General features: G+C 37.4%; 5 protein-coding genes across 9 annotated transcripts; all 5 read right to left on the bottom strand.

Moving 5' to 3' along the window:
• LOC105160609 (cell number regulator 6) lies at window positions 288-2,932 on the bottom strand. 2 transcript variants are annotated; one of them, XM_011078072.2, is made up of 5 exons: window positions 2,717-2,932; window positions 2,500-2,622; window positions 1,780-1,894; window positions 859-1,127; window positions 288-706 (listed from the first exon to the last, which is right to left on the bottom strand). In XM_011078072.2, the coding sequence occupies exons 2-5, from the start codon at window positions 2,608-2,610 to the stop codon at window positions 479-481; spliced, it is 723 nt and encodes a 240-aa protein (XP_011076374.1). In that variant the 5' UTR covers window positions 2,611-2,622; window positions 2,717-2,932; the 3' UTR covers window positions 288-478. The 2 variants fall into 2 exon arrangements, with proteins under 2 accessions (XP_011076374.1, XP_011076373.1); XM_011078071.2 differs by having other exon boundaries at window positions 2,754-2,931.
• Window positions 5,042-6,398, bottom strand: LOC105160608 (peroxisomal membrane protein 11B). The gene has a single exon (XM_011078070.2). The coding sequence runs from the start codon at window positions 5,862-5,864 to the stop codon at window positions 5,187-5,189; it is 678 nt and encodes a 225-aa protein (XP_011076372.1). The 5' UTR covers window positions 5,865-6,398; the 3' UTR covers window positions 5,042-5,186.
• LOC105160607 (conserved oligomeric Golgi complex subunit 7) lies at window positions 6,530-11,772 on the bottom strand. Its single transcript, XM_011078069.2, has 10 exons — window positions 11,347-11,772; window positions 10,661-10,750; window positions 10,441-10,560; window positions 10,252-10,353; window positions 9,832-10,109; window positions 9,357-9,502; window positions 8,987-9,185; window positions 7,965-8,649; window positions 7,323-7,655; window positions 6,530-7,136 (listed from the first exon to the last, which is right to left on the bottom strand). Exons 1-10 carry the CDS (start codon window positions 11,629-11,631, stop codon window positions 6,858-6,860), a joined length of 2,517 nt encoding a protein of 838 aa, XP_011076371.1. The 5' UTR covers window positions 11,632-11,772; the 3' UTR covers window positions 6,530-6,857.
• Window positions 12,411-15,297, bottom strand: LOC105160606 (probable inactive receptor kinase At4g23740). Of its 3 annotated transcripts, XR_847710.2 has the most exons (4): window positions 14,814-15,297; window positions 14,224-14,322; window positions 13,430-14,148; window positions 13,019-13,226 (listed from the first exon to the last, which is right to left on the bottom strand). XR_847710.2 is itself a non-coding variant. In XM_011078066.2 (2 exons), exons 1-2 carry the CDS (start codon window positions 13,584-13,586, stop codon window positions 12,604-12,606), a joined length of 780 nt encoding a protein of 259 aa, XP_011076368.1. In that variant the 5' UTR covers window positions 13,587-15,297; the 3' UTR covers window positions 12,411-12,603. The 3 variants fall into 3 exon arrangements, 1 of the variants encoding a protein (XP_011076368.1); XR_002286958.1 differs by having other exon boundaries at window positions 13,430-14,322; XM_011078066.2 differs by having other exon boundaries at window positions 12,411-13,226; window positions 13,430-15,297.
• Window positions 15,424-19,672, bottom strand: LOC105160605 (probable inactive receptor kinase At5g58300). Of its 2 annotated transcripts, none has more exons than XM_011078063.2 (4): window positions 19,438-19,672; window positions 18,458-19,017; window positions 16,938-17,837; window positions 15,424-16,219 (listed from the first exon to the last, which is right to left on the bottom strand). In XM_011078063.2, exons 2-4 carry the CDS (start codon window positions 18,987-18,989, stop codon window positions 15,549-15,551), a joined length of 2,103 nt encoding a protein of 700 aa, XP_011076365.1. In that variant the 5' UTR covers window positions 18,990-19,017; window positions 19,438-19,672; the 3' UTR covers window positions 15,424-15,548. The 2 variants fall into 2 exon arrangements, with proteins under 2 accessions (XP_011076365.1, XP_011076367.1); XM_011078065.2 differs by lacking the exon at window positions 19,438-19,672 and having other exon boundaries at window positions 18,458-18,704; window positions 18,811-18,952.

Genomic DNA, 20,109 nt, shown 5'->3' with positions numbered 1-20,109 from the left:
AGTAGGAATTATAAGGGAACTTTGAAATTATTTTGATTTTATAAAAATACCTTTCACTTCAGAGCACCACTTCATCTACAAGCAGGGTTTTGGAATGGATGAGAGCATAACAACTCATACAACTTCCTTCCCTAAACTATTAAGTGTAATGTTTTTAACTCCACAAATCTTTTTGACAAGGTAAAAATGGGTCTCCAGCCAAGATTTTGGCTCGGACGAGATTTGACCATACACAATCAAGCATACGATAGGTGTTTGTCATGTAACGCTATCAAAGAAACTCAGAAGACCGAGAAATGCACTGATTTGCAATTTCATCAAACATAATTGCCCCTGAGAAATTGTACAATATTCTAGCAAAAGGGCTTAAAAATTCGTACCACTTTAGTCTCGTATAGTTGCGAGGAGAAATAAACTAAAAATTCAACTTTTGAAGGCCATTCTGTAGTGTATAAAAATAGTACCTTGTTTTGAGTTTCTATAAAGGTTGCATTTCTACGTTAGCTCGGTCAGCCCCATTAGTAGAGAGTGGTGCTGAGTTATGGCTGTCACTTGCAGCGCTCATTTCTTGGATTGGAGGTGGATTAACTACAGTAATTGGGACGAAGGTTTCATCTAATAAGCGTCCTTTCAACTCCCTGTGTTCTTGGCATAGGGCACACCAATGCATGCAGCAGTGCACCATGCAAGGATCACATGGTGAATTCTGCATCCAACATTAATATTAGTACATAGTAATCAACAGTGAAACAGCAATCAGAGAGAGAGGAGAGGCACACAAGCTCAGAATGGACACTTGATAGCGCAACCGTAAGGATGGAATAATTTAGTTGAAAGGAAATATAAGGATTGTATAACCTCGAGATGATACTTCTTCTGCAACGATTGCCTCACAAGACCAGTGTATATTCCGCACATCCACCAACTGAAAAGCAAACCCTCGCAAATGAGAAATGTAGTCCTTGGGTCGATCATACCATGTAGGCCTGCAGTTACGGCAGCAAATGCAAGACCGCCCTCTATGAAAACGGCATGACAGATGCACGGCCAGGTCCATGGAGTATCTTCTCTTATTTGTTCAACATTGCGGCCAAACAAGACACAGGGGCAAAATAATCCTGTCCAGCCTGTTGCAGACCCCGAAAACAAACAAAGAATCTTTGGAGTCATAAAACATGCTGATGTATTCCAAGAAGTGAGGAAGCAGTGAGCAATGGAAATAAAACTCAAACTGTACTTTGGTATAGAGTAATATTCGCTCATTTCCATCTTAGCATATAATTTTGGCAGTTGGTACCAATTGAAGAATGCCACTAAATGGTTTTGGCATTTCAAAGAGAATTAATCAGCCGATAAATATCCGCACTACATGAGAATTCAACTTCAAAATCCCAAAGACCAAATTGAACACCAAATTCAAATCCACAACCAGCCGTCATAAAAGTACTGGTACACAGAAACAACATTTATACTCACTCAATATTGATTCGAGACCTTAGCAGTCACACTCTGCCTCCTTTTCTTCCCTTGCCACGCATAACTAGCTCAAAAACTCTTTCTTTTACTCCCATGAAAGAAAAAGAAAAAACCACTAACAATTGTACTCTGGCATGCAGACAACTTATCTAAATTATAAAACTTGGGATTTTTACATGGCTGCATAAATGTTATTGAACCACAAATGAGTGCTTTAATTAGTTAAAAATGTGACTGAGCAACTATCCCCTGCTCGCTATGAGAAGTTTAACTTCTTTTTCATTGTAACAGTATGGAACTCACAACTTTCTGTGTCTTGAGCACATTCACAGATCCCAGTAGTCCAAGGTTCATCTGCAGGGGCTTGGTAACTTTCTGGTAAAGGCTGTCCACACTCATTGCACTTGTGAACGTGTAACTGCAGAATGAACAACACAAATCTAAAACTTCCAGCAGATGAGAAGTTTGGCGAAAAACAAGATTGGACTATGCGAAAACCACAAAAAAAGGTTCTCATGAAACCAACAAAGTGATAAATGTTCAACTGGGATTTTATAAAGACTCACAAACAATAATCTCGAGCATTACTTCACCTTAGAAGGTAAAAGTGAACCAAGAACATCGTATTCCAACTTGGAATTTAGGTTTCTCCACTCATAAAGTAGAGCAATAGATACCTTAGGATTATAACCAAGAGAAGAGCATGTTGCAGAATCAAGATCACTCTTTGATACTTAGTTGCTCTGGGAATCAACCAAAGTTTTTCATAGTATCAATAATTACCGACCAAGAAGCACAAAATATTCTAGGTAAGACAAACACATCAAAATGCAAGAAAATAACCTTATCCGAGTGTAGTCGAACCACAAAAAGGTGTAACACACACAAGAGATGATCCCAGATGAAACGCCACACTATACTCGGAAATGTCACAGTATAACCCGTCTAGCCTATACACACACACACACACACACACATATATATATATATATATGCACACACACACACACAGAGGGGGAGTACCTGAGGAACATCAATGGGCTGATTAAGCTCTCCGGGACTAATTTCCTCCACCGGCGCTTGTTCTTTCGTCAATTTAACATAACTCGACGGGTGATTCATTTCCTCCGCCATTCTTCAAAAGATCTGAAACCAAAAAAACAAAACCCAAATTCTCAATACAATTCCATTTCATGATCCCTTGTTCCCTTCAAACCCAAATTGTCCACAAACAAATCACCTTCGTTGCACAAACACACACATTATGCTATACTCACAATATACAGTTGTGTCGCTGAGTCAACTGATGCGGATCAGCTGCTGAGCAATGCAATGGAATTGAAGGGAAGATTGGAATTGTTGGTGGGGTGATTCTGGTGTGAAAATCAAAATCCTACAGTGTAGGGGGGTAAGAAATTGGAATTCATTTTCCTGGTCCCAAAGCAGTCCACTCTACTTATTACGGAAGACTCGCAGGTTGGTCCTGCACAGCGTTTATCTTATGTGCTCGCATACACGTTCTCTACCCAATCAAGAGTCTCCACGTGATTGATAGTCTTAATTGTCCAAGGATTTTCTTTGTTGTCTTTAAATAAAGAGACTAAATTATAAGGAGTTGCTCTAATATTTTAACATAATTACAAATTTTTTTAGAAATAATTACATTCTTTTATAAGATTTGATGTAATTATATATAATTTTTTTGTAATTTAAAAAGTATATTTTGCACTTTTAAAATTTGCTTTTGTTTAACAAATTTATTGTTTCATTAATTAAAAATTACTAAATTTGCTGATATTAATAAAAAACTAAATAAAAATTAATATTTATCTTCGATTTATTATCAATGACTTGTTACAGGACAAATATCAGCAAATTTAGTGAATTTTGATTAATAAATGTGACTTATTTATTAGCCTAAAGCAAACTTTAACGGTGATAGATGTAATATTTCAAATCACAATGAGATCTACATGTAATAAAACTAAATTTAGAAAAAGAGAGTATAATTATCTCATCTTTTTATTATTTAAAAAATTATTAATATTTCTAATTTTTAATAACTAGCACTTTTAATTTCAATAAAAATTTAATAAACGCTTATTTTAAACACTTGCGAAAACCATAACTTAATATTGACCTATCTTCATTAGTTAATTTTTTCAGACCCAACCTACATAAAATATACCCTAATACTAGGGGAAAAATTCAAGCAAATTTATAAGGAATTGCACCAGAAAACAAATGAGATTTTGATATCTCCATCTATTTATACTATATATTAAGTGTGAGAATGTTACAAGCAAATAATTTGATATGTTTTTCTCAATGAAAATTGTCTAAATTAATCATATCTAATAAATAAATGCTGATGTGGTTTTTTCTATTTATTTTTCTTTCATTTGCATTTTGTTTTCAACTTTCTTTTCTTTTCAAATTATATCCCCTCTTTTGCCTCTAAATATATATGTTTATAATCTTTGACCATCTTATTTGGTGGAACAAATTCAAATGAATATGTTGAGATTGTTATTTATATTGAGAATAAAGGAACCCCTTCAAAGTAAATTTTTAATATCTTAAAAAAAATCCATCAACTTAAAAATCTCATGAAATGGGCTTTTTGGATTATAAAAAGTACTTTAATGGGTTTTTTAGATATAAAAAATCTTTTAAGGGAGTTCTAGTAAATTTTTATTTGTAAAAGAATATCATAAAAAAAAATTTAATAATTCTATAGGTTGAAATTAGGCGAATACTATCTACTATTTGCAAAAATATAAATACACCATTTGAAATTGTAATTATAATTCAATCGACGCCTCTTTGAGAGCAAAAACGTACAAGTATTCCATCTGAAATAAATCAGAACAAAAACCCCTCAACGTGTCTCATGATTTTATAAAAATAAGAAGTACTTATGTAATTGAACTTAATTTCAAGGGATGTCCAATGTAATTTACTCTAAGAATTATGCTTGTAAGCTTGTGTGCTACATTTCAATATTCATTATGGGCCTGAACCATTTTGGGCCTTCACCAATTTCACAAGAGTCCATGTTTTCTCAGATCCAACCCAATACCACAACTACTTTGGGGTACTTTCCCATTTTCAATCCAACAGCATATCACTTCGGGCCCAAACAAAACTTTATACCCAAACAGAATAACATTTTGGGTCTGCAGCAAATTCACCAGTCTTCAGGTTTCCAATTTGCATGAAAAAGAGTGTTTTATTCCATATTTTCTATTTTTATTTTTATTTTATTCCGATTCAAAGCATAAGGCTCAACTCAAAGTTTTATTCATGTCCAAACATATAAAAAGAAGACATGAAATAAACCTTTTTCATATCACAAAAAACTAAAGTAATTGAAAAAGAAGCGCATGGAACAAAATAAAACTAATATAATTTTTTCTGTCTGCAAAATAGTTTTCTCTACGAAGCTTATAAGCTTTTATGCTTAATAAATGAGCTTATAAGCTTAGCATTCTAATATTCTATTAAACTTTTATGCTTATTCAAATCTAGACGTGTGGGGGAAAAAGAGAAAAAAGAAGTCAACTTAAGTGTAACATAGCATCGGAACAAGTAAATTCCATATAAATTCTTTGGGTAGCAAGTATATCATCATTAAACACAAATTTTCTCATGTGCAGGACTGAAACAAGAATCTGCCAACAATTACCAAAACTCCTGAACATTCTTGTTCATGATGGCCAATTTCTGTACCAACCAGCCCATGCAGAAACCAACCCACTAATCCCTAGTGTAACAGCATGGTTGCAGAAAGGGTTAGGCTCAATATCAGCCAACGCAATGATCAAGTCTGCCAAATTAGCAGCCACAGCCATCAATCTCATCACCCTGTCACCCCTGATGTTCTTGATCTTCCCTTTTGAATCTTCTGATTCATCCCCTGATTTAACTATCCTTCTCTCTGCCTTAATCCCCTCTTGAATCAGTATAATATCAGAAACCATGAAGAATATGTAGCCGAAGGACTCACCAAATGCTGATATGAAGCTCATTCTCCTAGCCAGTTTTGCATCCAAGACTCCAATTCTTGATAGCCAAAGGAAATGGTCAAAGAAGAAGTAAACCATTTCACCTGCATTAGAAAGCACCGCGAGGAGACGGAACGTCGTTGTCGTGCCTGGATTCCGCCTCAGTGCGTTGAAGCCGGTGAGGAACCGACCCGAGCGGAAGGCTTTCCGGCTGAGGCCGGAGGCGACTTCCCATTGCTTGGCCCTGGTGGCAGCATCAGGGTGTGTTTTCTCTACATGCCAGTGGACTAGTTTGGAGACATATTGGAAAGTCTTGACAAGCTTGTCAATCCCATCTCTCTTTGCTAGAAAGATTACAAGTTTGTCTACTGTGTCATTCATTGTTGGTTGAGTTGTGGAAGGTGTTGAAATGGGCTTGTTGAGGAGGTTTTGTAGAAATTTAAAGAGAGAGAGTGGCCACAAATATTGTGGTTCTTGGATAAAACCAAGTGATACATGTGGTTGGACTATATTGTTTTGTCTTCTGCTGTATTACCATCAGAAGGGCTTATGTAATTTTTCTTTTGCAATTTTGGCAGCAAAGCTTCAGAGCCACCAATTTCAGATCCCTTGTGTATAACGTTGTGTACAAAAAATTCAGATTTAAAGGGTGAAGATTGGTCTATATTATTAGAAAATCTACAATCCAGTCTACCACTAGGAAATCCTCTTTCTAACTGTTAGCTTATACTTTTTATTTATGGAGTGGATGCAAATTACATTCTGGTAATAAACCCCAAAATCAAATGCCTTAGGTTACAAGGTTCTGCCGAATTTTATAACATCAGCAAGCATTCTGCTAGCTGAGCAAGATGAGTACTTGACTGCTAAGACCATAAAGTCACTCGAATTTGGTAACTATCTGCTACGGTGAACACTACCAGAGCAACAAACAGCAATATCTGAAGATAAATGGAACTTTCAGGAATTCACAAAGTAAAATGAATGATTTTTAAAAATAATGTTGTGTTTCATAGTGATCATCACTTTGTTACACAAGTATTAGATCAAAACTGTCTCTCGCATGTTGCATAAACACCATTTCAGAAAATACAGGAGGAGTTTTGTCCTGAAGTATGACTCTACAGTTTTCAGAAACATGTTCTATATCATGGCGACCAGAGAGCATGAGCATCGTGCCCCTTCGGATAAAAAGTAGGCAATGCTTTAACTTGGGTCTTTGTATAGGGTAGAGTTCTCTACTTACGTGAACAAGAGGAACTACCTGTGTTCTCCACAAGTAAACCCAAGTAGAGTCCTGGATGGAATCCTTGATTATGTTAATTACATAGAGCTTTTCAAGAAGGGGTCGTATTGGAATTTTGAGCATGGGCCCTAATCCAGCCTCACACCGCGCATTTTACAGACAAGGTTAGCTGTTGGAAGATCAAGCTGATTTCCTGAATCTGATTTTACAAGATCCTTGAGCTGATCTGTTGGTGTTGAAAAACAGGTATGAAATGTAGAAAGAACCGGAGGGATGGGCATTGATAGAGCTGAAAGCACATTGCTCAAGTATTCAATATCGACAGACAACTGCTGAGCTCCACGGTCTGTTATCTTGTGGATCCCACGCAACTGCTCAATATAAAGAGCAGTGGCTCCCTCAGCAACCTATAAAAATTAAAAAAGATTAGACTAATTGGTTGAAACTGTTGCAGTAAACATTGATTCTGAATTCCAGGACATATAATAAGCTATACTGCTCAGGCACTGATACCTGATATCCGTGTTATAGTGATGAAGGCATCACGTATAAACAGGAGTGTAAACCACAAAGTTAAAAGTCTTAGCTGTTACCTTGAACATCCATTCAGTTGCAAAGAACTGTGCCTCCTCAGCATTGGCATCACTGTTGGAAATACCCTCAGCAAGGGGCTCCAGTTGTTGGGGTAAAGTAAGTAGGTATTCACCTACATTGGTCACATAAGACTGAGGGTAGGCACTAAAGCTGGGAACAGGAAAAGCGCTAGGTTCTTCAACAGAAGACCATATGGGCAGACGAGACAAATCACTAAAGTGTTGTCTCACTTTCAATATAAGTACATCATAAACTAGCTCATTGACTGCCTCCGCAAATGCCGCAACTCTTTGAGAAGCAAGTGGAAGGGCATGAAATCGGGGATCTTTTGACTGCAAGAACAATTATAAGGGTACACATGAATATTAGATGTATCAACAGATAAAAATCTATAGTATAGGTAAATAACATAAAACAGATTTCCTTAAGTGAAAGATGGTCTTTCAGTAGATTAATCTAATTGTTTCTTTCAGAGGGATAGGTTTTAGTAACCTTTTCTAATATTGTTACTCTTTGAGAATAACCAGTGTAAATTCAACGGTTGAAGATCACTTCGTGTTGGAAAATTTTGGAAACACACACAGACACAAAAAAAAGTTGTTTTCCAAAAAATTTGACCACACTTCTGTCATGTCAAGTACCTGCTCTAAAAGGTTAAAAAGTTTTCGAGCCTTTTCAGGGACATCGACAAGCCGAAGAGCTGCCACATCCAGGGAAGCTTTTCCAGCTGTAGACAAATTCCCACTTCCATCATCATTATCCACATGTGACTGGTTTTGATCAAGACTTGAACCATAAACAGAAAATGACAAATTAGTGCTCAATCGAGCAAGAGTAGACCGCAAGGAAGCTTCAAAAACTGAAGTTCGGCTCGTCAAGCAATCAGCAACAGTGAGAATCTGTAAAGCACCCTGGACAAAAGACCATTCCTCCTCATTTGACATGAAATCAACTTTTCGTGCATGTGAAGCTCCGTCCTTCCTGTCTGCTCCTGTTTCCTTCTTTCCTCCAATAGTTTCTGCCACCACATCCACTCCGCAGACTGCTCTCAGTGATTTTAGGTTTCCCTGAAGGGTGGAGATGTATTGTAAAGTTACATCATCGAGGGCAAGGATTAGCTCATCTGCCTCTGAACCACCAGTAAAGCTAATGCATCTCTCTGTGGCAGCTTCAAGAAGAAGAATGACTTGTGGGATAGATTCTTCCATTCTTCGAACTGTTTCACTGAGCTCTACTCCCTGCACACCAATAATACGAGTACTAACTCCCCTGAGATCAAGACTTGAAATTCCAGCAGACAGCACTCCACGCTCCATTTGCCCATATCTATTACCAATTAAGTAGCAAGTTATTTAATAAATAATTGGTTAAGCAATGAAATATTAGTTGGATGGGTCATGTATACAAGAAGCATCTCTTGATACCAGTCTCCAAGTTAAACAAAACATATTCAACCAGAAAATTCTATTGGAAATATTATAACATCTAGTCCCCATCTTCTTCAGATATCTTTTTGCGGCGCAAACATCTACCCCAGAAAACAATGGTCAAAACCGGTTCCTTAACCAACCAACCGAAATGTTCCAAAAGAAGCATACATCAATGAAAAGGAGAAAATGTGCCACACAGGCAAGTATCATTGTTAAAAATCAAATGTGCTAACCTTTGTTTAAATGTTTCATATGGAAGGTAGACTGTCTTCAGTGTATCCAATAACACATGAAGATCTGAATCAGAAAACAAATGTTGAATATTCCTTGCAAAACTCCCTGTTATGTTGTGTAGTTCTATCAGAGCCTCCAGATGCTTAGTCTGAATTTTGACACCTTTAGGCAAATCCCCAGATAAGATGTCTAATATACCTGAAACCAGACACAAGAAGACATCATCATGGTATTAAACATTGCAAAGCAATATTACAGGTGAAATCAACTGCCAAGGAATACATGACCAACAATGAAAGCAGTAAATTTGAGAAAAATGACCAACTCCCCAGGTCATCTAAAAAGATTAAAAGAGATATAAAGTATAACCTTTGGCCAATGCTTTAGTCTCAGGTACAACATCTCCAGTAGCAAGATTAACACGGGATACAAAACTAGAACCAACAGATGACATTGCCTCGATCAACAATTTTGGGACAAGAGTTCTGTAATCTTCAGGAAAAGCAAGCATGCACCTGTCGAGGAGAATTTACATGGAAGACTGAGTATCTGTATCATCATACTCTACTAAATATCCAAATGGCACTAAAAGAAGATGGATTTTCCATATATAAGGTTGGAAAGAGTCTGAAAGCATTCCGTGTAGCTGATAAGGAAATTCACATTCACAAGCTTAAACATATACAGTTCAATAATAAGTACTTGTTTTCATCATGCACAGGAAGAAGCTCAGAGGGAATACATATATTAGGACATCCTAAGTCCCCCCCGCAAAAACATCAGCGGCACAACTAAGGAAAATTAGCTACAAGTAAATATCTGTGAGAATCTAAACAAAAAGTACCACTTCCATTCTTGTTCAAGATAAAGCAGCAACTCATCATAGAAACTCGGTAACCAGCGTGCGAACGACATTGTCTGCATATTTGACTGTGAATTAAAGCTACTGGCCCTTTCCACTTCATTCTTCTCATTTGCAAGTTTACTAGATTGTTGCCTTAAATCAAATTCTTCCCAGAGCTTCTTTATGGTTTTGAGGTGGACTTTGGTGTAGTAACTTTCCAAAGACTTAAATCTCCCAATTCGAATGAGGATTCCCCTCATTTCTTGAGCGACATTAACCTACAAAAGAAGGAAAAATAAATGAATGCCCCTGTCAAGTTGTCAGGAAAAGCACTAGGGAATAGATAAAGAATGTAGATAACAACTTTTGTTTTCGGATATTCGCCTCAAAAGTCAAAAAGAAAATGATGAAGGAAGCTACCTTTCTATTGTTCAATGAGTCTGTTAGACGGGGCTGAACCATTGAATCCAGTCTATCTTCTAGAACCTCAAGCTGCTTCCTTATATTAGCAAACTCAGCAACCTGATAATCATGAACTCATGAATCATAACTCTTTCACAGATTCTCAGCTGCGACATGATTAGTTGTTTGGAATGCTTAAAAACTTACTTCTCCAACTGCAGTCAGACAATGTCTCATGTTCGCAAGCGTATCTGCTGCCCGTGGGAGATCACCACTGGCAAATACATCCTCTACAGTCGAGCTCAACTGCGTCAAACCTGCAGCATCCTGTTCAACAGCAGAAACACTTTCACCAACCAACAAGAAACAGAGAATCAATTGACAAAACAGCTCCATCCCAAATAAAGAAATCTAAATCATAAAAAACCTGCAGTGTCTCATATGCAGCTTCCATCCTCTGCTTGACTGTATCAACTTTGGCGAGGGTTGCAATGGATTCTGCAGAGGATCCCTCAGCCTGCAGACAAAATTAAAGTTGACACCAGAAAGTCATCAATACAACCACTTTCCCACGCATGACAAAAAATTCTAGTTGCAACTATGGTACTTAGATATTATGCATATACTAGAGTCATATCAAAACAGTCTACGTCATTGAACAAATTGCTCAGAGGAGTGCATCCACCAACTCAGTTCGGGACCTTCAGTTTACTTCACTGATTTGATTTTACCTATATCCCTACACAAACTCCGATCTTCTTCTTCAGAGCCCACATTAATTTTGAGTTAGATCCACACTCATGAGACTTCTTAAATTTTCACATGGGAAGATTTGGTTTTAATTCAGAAAAGAAAGAGAAGCACCTGTACTAACAATAAGACGATGAAATCCAGCAGCAACTTTTTTTGTGTTAAGGCATGTATCCTATTTACACCTAAAACAACTGAACTATAGTTTAAAAACATTTGCTTTTTTGCTCAATCCAAGCGGCCATAGAACTGTTTAAATCATCATCTGAAGACTTCCTCCCTAATTTGAGCTAAAACAAAAAGAAATTACATTATCGAGTAACAAAGCGATAATGATAGATAAAAAGATAGGAGCTGCACTACCTTTTTGAGGAAGAGCAGGATGTTGGCGACAGAGGAGCGGAGGGAAAGTGCTTCATCTCGGAGGCGCAGGACATCGCGAGAGGCGCGAGGGACGCGTAGGAGTGCGGCGGAGCTCTGCTCCTCGAGTGAGGCGGCGATCTCCTCCGACACCATCTGCAGCCTCATCTCCAGATCCACCAGGTGCTTCTCGACCGGGTCCTGTGGGTGCCTCTGCTGAACTGCTCCATTTATCCATTTCTTCGGGTCGAATTTCTCCTCCGAGAAGGCGCTCAGATCCACCATCATCTTGGATGTGTATTCCGTTTTCCGATGGATCAAGTTGTGTGGGTTTTAGCTTCACCGGCTGGTTTAGGCCTTGAGAGAGATCGGTTACTGAAATCGCTGGTGAATTCCTTGAACGAAACGCGATTATTTGCATTTGCGCTTTAGTTGGTTATGAGTCACGACTTATGAGAAGTCCAAAAGAAAAAAATTAATTGTCAAAATAATTTATTCCATAATTAATTATGGAATCGCAAGCCCAAACTAAATTTTAGTCCCACCTCTATTATTTTTTGCCAAATTATCAATTACATTCATTAAATAATTTTTTAATTTGTTCACCTACTTTAAGGGCGAGGTTAGTTTTAAATTTTAGTCACGATCTACATGATTAATTATAAAATTATAAATTTAAATGTCATAATTATTTTTTAGACGATTAATTATTATAAATTTAGTATTTTTTCATAATTAACCATTTAATCATCGAGTCAAAATGCCTCAATAAATTTATAAAACTTATTTATATTATTGTAAATTTTTGTCGTGCCAATATTTGAATACATCAAATTTATCCTTTAATTGATTTTTTCTCTTCAAATAAAATTTTGGTTAGAATACTAATTTTTTAATATTTGAATTTCATAATTTTTTTTTTTTCTGTCAATCCATTACGTGATGTTTCTGTCTCCCTTACTTCTCCATGTTCTTTTGTTTTTATTTTTTCTCTCCCACTTTACATGTTTTTTATGGCTTGAATGGATTTTTTTGATTCATTTTTGATATTATAGGGTGGTAAATTAACACTTAATTTTTTTTCTTTCAGGAGGTTTTTTCATATCACAGTCCGGTGGAATGGATTTAATCCATTTGAAATAATTAGCCATTTCCCATTAAAACATAAGTTATCTATTGAAGAATAGAAGGTTATTCACAAATTTTACTCTTGAAGTAATGGCCAAATGCAAGAGATCACTAGAAAACTTATACAGAAATTTAGAGTGTGGGCAGTAGATCATCAAGGAGATCTTCCAATCTTGATTCAGTGGATAGTTGGACCACCCATGCATCTTCACACAGATCATTGGATGGTTCAATGCCGCTAATTTCCGCCAAAATCTTCACTACTTCAGGCATTCTTCGTCTGCTTTCAGGGACAGTGGCAACACAATCCATTGCTGTTTGCAACATATGTAGGATAGCCTCCTCCTCATCTGGATACCTCAAAATCTCTATATCAATTACCACAGCAATCCAATCGTCATGACTAAAAGATTGAACCCAATTCACTAGCCAAGTGACCTTGCCATCAACCTCAGTCCACTTATCTAGCTTGCCAGAGACAAGTTCAAGTTGAATAACTCCAAAGCTGCAGACATCAGAAGCTTGGGATACTTTTGTGGTGTCTTTGACTTCAGGGGCGCAGTAGACTTGAGTTCGCAATGTGGACCGTCGTTTCGTCAATTGTGCTAATCCAACATCCGAGACAAGGCTGTATTTTTGTCCATTTAGGAATACATTGGAGGAATTTATATTTCCATGCACAAGCTTATCTTGACGGTGGATGTGAGCAATACCCCTTGCTGCACCTACTGCAATTCTCAGTACGGTCGTCCAGTCTAAAGGTGTATTACCAGTGCCCACAGAGGAGAAAATGGATTCAGAGTATTATCATCATAGTTTATGAACTAACTACAAATTTTACCTTAAATAAGGATGTGAAATTGGCATGCAAGTATCTCTCAGGTTAATCAGCAAGTGAATTTGGTTGCTAAAACTAATTCTCACATGGAAAAAACAAGAGCAAACTAGTTATACATACCATGTAGCCAGGCAGATAAATTTCCATGATTCTGATAATCATACACCAAGAGTACTTCTTCCGAAAAGTAGTATGCCCTTAATTCAGCAACATTTTCATGCCTCATTCTTCCAATAACCTCAATATGCTGCTGGAATTCCATGTGTAGCATTGACATCCTTCAATCTCTTTACCATGATAGTGTTTCCATTGCCTAATCTTGCCCTGTAAGAAGTACCAAATGTATCTTTCCCAAGAACCTCAGCTGAAGCCCTTAACAAATCCTCAAGGTCAAATGTGGCAGTACTATCCTCAAAAAATATTAGTTTCCTTTCTGAGGAAACACTATTTCCTGTGATTGTCATATTAAGATCCTCCAACATTTTCACCACTTCAGAAATTTTAGGTCTCTTGTTTATTGATTTTGCCACACACCTTACTCCTATTTGCAACAATTTAACCATCTCTTCTCTTACGGCAGAATTCTCCATTGGATCTACATCAAATACCTTAGCAGGCCTCACCTATTTTTACTGAATTGACCAACTTGACTACGTCAACAGCCTCTGGACCACCTGGGACGTGTGAAGTGGACTTCCGAGTGAGAAGTTCAAGCAGCAGAATCTCAAAGCTATAGACATCCGATGCTTGGGACACATCTCGAGTGTTCTTCACTTCTGGAGCACAGCACCGTGCAGTTGGCATGAATGTTGTTTCTATCATGTTTGTCAAGCCAAGATCTGACACACAGCTATACTTTTCAGAGTTGAGAAAAATATTTGTTGCTTTTATATTTCCATGGACAAACTTCCCACCATTTTGTGAGTGTTTGGCAGCAATACCCCTTGCAGCACCAATTGCAATCTTTAGTCTAGTTTCCCAGTCTACATGAGCCGGATTTTCACCAGTTTTTCCTGGAAACATGAGAAGATGCATAATTAGTCAAGTTTCACCTACTAGCCTAGGCACAGAATCTTAGTGAGGAAACAGCTTGATCAAACAGTCTTGATGAGAGTCAACATTTGCTGTTCTGAATCATTCAAAATCTTAACGCGGAATCCCAATATTCTATGTCAGTGTGCTAAATACAATTATTTGACAACGACTCGGTTGGAAGCTTTCTTTCAAGGGAAAACAAAAATGAAAATAGAAAATCGCAAGGCCAGAGAAAGCTTCAGAAGTACATCATGAATTAAACCAGAAATAACGAGCATCGGGTCTGCGAAAATCACAACCCAATTCCCGTGATCAATTTCGGAAAATTACAGAAAAAATAAAATAAAAAATCAAATGTTGGAGTTAATCCGAGAAAATGGGAGGAAAACTGACAGGATTGAATTTCTGGCAAATTACAAATTCCCAATTGAATTAGAGAAAACTAGAACATAAAAGAAAATTGCATAACCATTGTTGGAAGCAAGCTGCAAGACCGACGCGGCCACCGGAAAGCAAGAAGGCCAATGAGACCGGCGGCGAATGAGAGCGATGGCTGTGTGTTCTGCCCATTTTCTGATAACTGGGAAATCGAAATTGAAGCTGGAGTTGAGAACCATAGTTTGGTGTTAGAATATATTTACATACACACAACTTCCATCTCAGGAGTTCATCTGATTTCCGGCTTTCTGCCAATTCAATTGAATTTATTGCTATCAGGTCATAGTTTTCTATTCTGTAACCGACGATTACAGTTGTTGAAGTGCAATCTTTCTAGGAGAACTTTAGTGATCGTTTACATAATAAAAAAAAATTAATTCAGACTCGATCTGTTCTAAGTCAATTGATCCAATTACCAAGTATAATAATAACTATTTGAAATGATTAACGATTTTCCATTAAAACACTACTTATCTTATTGACAGGTTAAATCCAATATATCGAAGTTGGACTCAAATTTCAAGAATTTGCCAATTGTATTTTCCTTTTTCATTTAATTTTGCTGGAGTAAATTGTATTTAACGCACCAAAATACTCTATATCAGGGTCAACTGGGACAGATTTTATTCACTGAGTTCAGAGAGAAAGATAGAGATTTATTGAGTGGGCTAAAAGAAGAGGTTATTCACAAATTTCACTCTTGAAGACAAGTTGAATTACTGAATGACCAAATGCAAAGAGATAACTAGAAAACTTATTCACAAATTTAAATACTCAAGAATGGCAGTGTGGGCAACAGATCATCAAGGAGATATTCCAATCTTGATTCAATGGATGGCTGGTCTTGGCCCCATGTATCTTCCCACACATCATTGGATGGTTCAATGCCGCTAATTTCCTCCAAAATCTTCACTACTTCAGGCATTCTTGGCCTGCTCTCAGGGACGGTCGCAACACAATCCATTGCTATTTGCAATACTAAGCTTGCAGCCTCCTCTTCTCGATACCTCAAAATCTCTAAATCAATCACCTCAGAAATCCAATCATCACGACTAAAAGATTGAACCCAATCAACTAGCCAGATGACCTTGCCATCATCCCCGGTCCACTTAGCTGGCTTGCCAGAGACAAGTTCAAGTAGAACAACTCCAAAGCTGTAGACATCAGAAGCTTGGGAGACTTTCGTGGTGTCGTTGACTTCAGGGGCCCAGTGGCCATGAGTTTGCAGAACGGTCCGTTTGATCGCATTGGTCACTTTTGCTAGTCCAACATCAGATACAAGACTGTGGTTTTGTCCATTTAAGAAAATGTTGGAGGATTTTATATTTCCATGCACAAGCTTCCAACCATCTTCTCGGTGGATGTGAGCAATACCCCTTGCTGCACCTACTGCAATATCCAGTCGGATCTTCCAACCCAAAGGTAGCTTACCAGGGCCTATTGTGGAGAAGAAAAGCTCAAAGTATAATAATCATAGTCTTACAAGAATGTGTTAGGATAGGCAGGATGGCGTAGTATATTTGACTGCTGGTAATGCCAAAAAATATGAAAATGGAATTCAGTTCAGTTTGTGAAAACACTTGACAGGTGACCACTGATTATTGGCATCTAACACTTAGCAGAACTGTCATTCAACTAATGGTTCTAAACATTGCTTATTCTTTTCCTACGAAGGATAAGCCGGTCATTTGCCAGTAGGCTTGGGTGTTTCTAAATAATAGCTACAAGTCCAGTAAAAACTGGAAGTGAGAGTAATAACAAAAGTACTGAAAGAAGAAGCTTCATGAGAAGATAATCACTGACAAAACATTATACTAGTAATCCTTATATCGTCCCCACTCCATTAGTTCATCTAAATTCTGCCTACAAGGGAATCCTATGTTCAGTTGGATCTAATGAATTTACCTGAGATTTGTTAGCTAATACTTTTTGCAACTGCTCTCCAAGTGCAACTGAAGCTTCATAACTTCAATATCATAGGTTATTAATTAATGGCAAATTTATCATACGAAAGGAACAAGATGTGGGCCTGTAAGCAATCACAGGTATTGTAATTTGTAACGACAATTTTCTGATATTTTTTGTTGCTAAAACTTATTTTTCACAAGAAAAAAATAACACAGACTAACTTTAGAGTAATTGATGTTATACATACCATGTAGCAAGGCAGATAAATTTCCCTGATTCTGATAATCATACACCAAGAGTACTTCTTCTTCTGAAAAGTAGTATGCCCTTAATTCAGCAACATTTCCATGCCTCATTCTTCCAATAACCTCAATATGCTGCTGGAATTCCATATGTGTAGCATTGACATCCTTCAATCTCTTTACCATGATAGTGTTTCCATAGCCTAATCTTGCCTTGTAAGAAGTACCAAATGTTCCTTTCCCAAGAACCTCAGCTGAAGCCCTTAGCATATCCTCAAGCTCAAATGTGGCATTACTATCCTCAAAAAACAGTAGTTTTCTTCTTGAGGAAACACTATTTCCTGTGTTTATCTTTTTAACGTCCTGTAAAATCTTCAATACTTCAGATATTTTAGGTCTCCTCTTTATTGATTTTGCCACACACCTTATTCCTATTTGCAACATGGTAACCATCTGTTCTCTTATCGTAGGATTCTTCAATAGATCTGCATCAAATACCTTAGAAGCCCATACCTTACTTTTTACAGAACTAACTAGCTTGACTAGGTCAACAACCTCACAACCACCAGGGACATGTATAGGAGACTTTCTAGTGAGAAGTTCAAGTAGTAGAATCCCAAAGCTATAGACATCAGATGCTTGAGATGCATCTCGAGTGTTCTTGACTTCTGGAGCATAGCACCGCGCTGTTGACATAAATGTTGTTGCTATCATGTTTGTCAGACCAAGATCTGATACACAGCCATAATGTTGAGAATTAAGAAAAATGTTTGTTGCTTTTATGTTTCCATGAACAAGCTTCCCACCATTTTGTGCATGTATTGCAGCAATACCTCTTGCTGCACCAATTGCAATTTTTAGTCTGGTTTCCCAGTCCACCTGAGCCGGACTTTCACCAATTTTTCCTGGAAACATGAGAAGATGCATAAGATGATTCATATATTTCATATCTTACCTACTAGTATGTGGACATTATGATGATTGAAAAGAAAACAATATGTGAGTGAAAGGGAATCCTAAAGAAATTACATGTAAGTACCTAATGTTGCCCTACTGATATCATTAAATCTAGTCTCCTGCACAAGGCATTGAACTGATGCCATCCACATTCCAAAACCTATCTGTTTTATCCCAGATGTATCTTATAACAGCAGCCACAGAAACACTAATGGGTTCGATTAGATAAGACTAGTTTGATGATATTTTTCTATTAAAATTGAAGTGACAGAACATGAATCGATATTTATACCTTGACCCATACATACTTCGTCAATCACTCCAATAAATGGCCAACATATACAAGAAAGAGAAACAATGTTGAGTTGCATTGTTTTAATGGAGTGTGATAATGCACTGAAACAGAGACATCTCTGTAATTAGATCATGCATTTCTTATCTGATTTGCAGTACAGACAAACATGTTGCCCTGACAAAGTGACCTGATGCAGCCAAAAATTTTATTGAGAAAAGAGTTTGTGATCTGAACAGATAAGTTTATCAACTGAAGTGGCAGAGTTCAACTTACCATGTAACAACTCATACACGCTCCCCTTACTATAGTAATCATACAGCATAAGCCTTTCATCCTCGGTAGAATAGTAAGCTCTTACTGCAACCACGTTCTCATGCCTGATATTTCCAACAATATCCATATGGCGCTTGAAATCCACTTCAGAGATACCCAGTGACTTGCTCAGTCTCTTCACCACAATTCTCACCCCATTATCCATTGCAGCGGTGTACGCACTCCCAAACGTTCCCATCCCAAGTAACTTAGGAAAAACGACGTATGCCTCTTTAATATCAATAGCAGGAATAAAATCTGAAATGAGAACCAGCTTGGGAGACGCTCTCGATAACCTTGAAAAACTTCCATACCTCAAAAAGTCAAAGGTCAAATCGCGAAGGCGAGAACTCGAGTTGAAGCTAGCACTGGAATCAGATGCCTCAGAAAGGATACTGGGGCTTCTGGAGTGATCATGAAAAAGCTCCCACAGCTGCTGTTTTCGCAAAACAGCCGCAACCAGCCTCTCCCAGTTATCATAGATAGCAGACATCTTCTCCTACCCTTCTTCCGTGGAAATGCTATTCATTTGATCAAACAGGTTTTGAATTATTAAAAAGCTTAACGCGGAATTGCAATATTCTGTCACCATAGTAAATGCAACCAGTTGACATTGACTCGGCCAGAAGCATCCTACTTTTTTCTATTTTATAATTGAAAAAAAAAAAGAAAAAGAAAAACAGACATTCCGAGAAAGTTTCAGACGTAATTTACGGATTATCTTCCTCAATCCTCAAATACATAAGAAGCACAAGACATAACAACACCCTTTGCGGAAAACACCATATAACTCTGGAAATCATTTTCCAGAAACTATAGAAAACAGAAAACTCAATTTTGAGTCAATCAGGGAAAATGACGAAAGAATTGCAGTACATAATACAGGATTATCAAATTACAAATTCCCGATTGATTAAGCAAAACGAAAAGGAACTGCATACCCATTGTTGGAAGCAAGCCGTAGATCGACGCGCAAACCGGAATGCAGGAACACCTATGAGAATGCCGGAAAATAGATGGCTTTGCCGGTCATGTTCAACCCATTTTCTGATCATTGGGACATCGGAAATGAAGCTCGGGTTGAGAACGGTTGAATGTCACTTTGCGCCTCCAAAATAAGATAATTTTACTTTGACTATAAAAATTTAAATGCTTGGCAGATTGCTCCACCCTAAATAAGTTTAGCGGATCTACACTACTGTGACTTGTGAGGCCAAAAATGTCCAAAAGAAGAAGAATAATAATAATTAGCAAGTGGTTTCTAAAAAATTATTCATTCATGTCCTTGTGTAATGATGTGAGTAGAAGTAGCACCCATTCAATAAGTTCGGATCTATGTTCCAAGTTTGGGCAAGAGATAATAAATTTTAAGAAATAGAACCTGTAAAACAACATATTAGCACTCCTACGCTAAAATTATAATCAGATTTAAAAGAAAAATAATTGCAAGAAATACATTGTAATTAGAAATCGTGATATGATGATCAATTGTGCGAGAAAAATCGTGTTAAGAGTGCGATCAAAGTGCAAGAGAAGAGTGTGACAACAATATTCCAACGTTTGGATGGTGTCCCTCGCTTGGGACCAAACTTGTATTTATAGGGGATGTCCCT

The sequence above is a fragment of the Sesamum indicum genome, linkage group LG4 (assembly GCF_000512975.1).
Source record: "Sesamum indicum cultivar Zhongzhi No. 13 linkage group LG4, S_indicum_v1.0, whole genome shotgun sequence".
Lineage (NCBI taxonomy): Eukaryota > Viridiplantae > Streptophyta > Magnoliopsida > Lamiales > Pedaliaceae > Sesamum > Sesamum indicum.
This window is presented reverse-complemented; position numbering and strand designations above follow the sequence as displayed.

What these genes read in the sequence shown, in the direction of transcription:
- LOC105160607 (XM_011078069.2), bottom strand. Translation starts at nt 11,631, where the DNA reads ATGATGGTGGATCTGAGCGCCTTCTCGGAGGAGAAATTCGACCCGAAG. An exon ending in CTTGAACAAGAATGGAAGTG is followed by an intron (nt 9,503 to 9,831) that starts GTACTTTTTGTT and finishes TCTCCTCGACAG; the next exon opens with GTGCATGCTTGCTTTTCCTG. An exon ending in TTTTTAACCTTTTAGAGCAG is followed by an intron (nt 7,656 to 7,964) that starts GTACTTGACATG and finishes TTGTTCTTGCAG; the next exon opens with TCAAAAGATCCCCGATTTCA.
- LOC105160608 (XM_011078070.2), bottom strand. Translation starts at nt 5,864, where the DNA reads ATGAATGACACAGTAGACAAACTTGTAATCTTTCTAGCAAAGAGAGAT.
- LOC105160609 (XM_011078072.2), bottom strand. Translation starts at nt 2,610, where the DNA reads ATGGCGGAGGAAATGAATCACCCGTCGAGTTATGTTAAATTGACGAAA. An exon ending in TGCTCAAGACACAGAAAGTT is followed by an intron (nt 1,128 to 1,779) that starts GTGAGTTCCATA and finishes GGTCTGCAACAG; the next exon opens with GCTGGACAGGATTATTTTGC. An exon ending in AGAAGAAGTATCATCTCGAG is followed by an intron (nt 707 to 858) that starts GTTATACAATCC and finishes TGTTGGATGCAG; the next exon opens with AATTCACCATGTGATCCTTG.
- LOC105160606 (XM_011078066.2), bottom strand. Translation starts at nt 13,586, where the DNA reads ATGTCAATGCTACACATGGAATTCCAGCAGCATATTGAGGTTATTGGA. An exon ending in TTTATCTGCCTGGCTACATG is followed by an intron (nt 13,227 to 13,429) that starts GTATGTATAACT and finishes ATACACCTTTAG; the next exon opens with ACTGGACGACCGTACTGAGA.
- LOC105160605 (XM_011078063.2), bottom strand. Translation starts at nt 18,989, where the DNA reads ATGTCTGCTATCTATGATAACTGGGAGAGGCTGGTTGCGGCTGTTTTG. An exon ending in CGTGTATGAGTTGTTACATG is followed by an intron (nt 17,838 to 18,457) that starts GTAAGTTGAACT and finishes TCATGTTTCCAG; the next exon opens with GAAAAATTGGTGAAAGTCCG. An exon ending in TTTATCTGCCTTGCTACATG is followed by an intron (nt 16,220 to 16,937) that starts GTATGTATAACA and finishes TCTCCACAATAG; the next exon opens with GCCCTGGTAAGCTACCTTTG.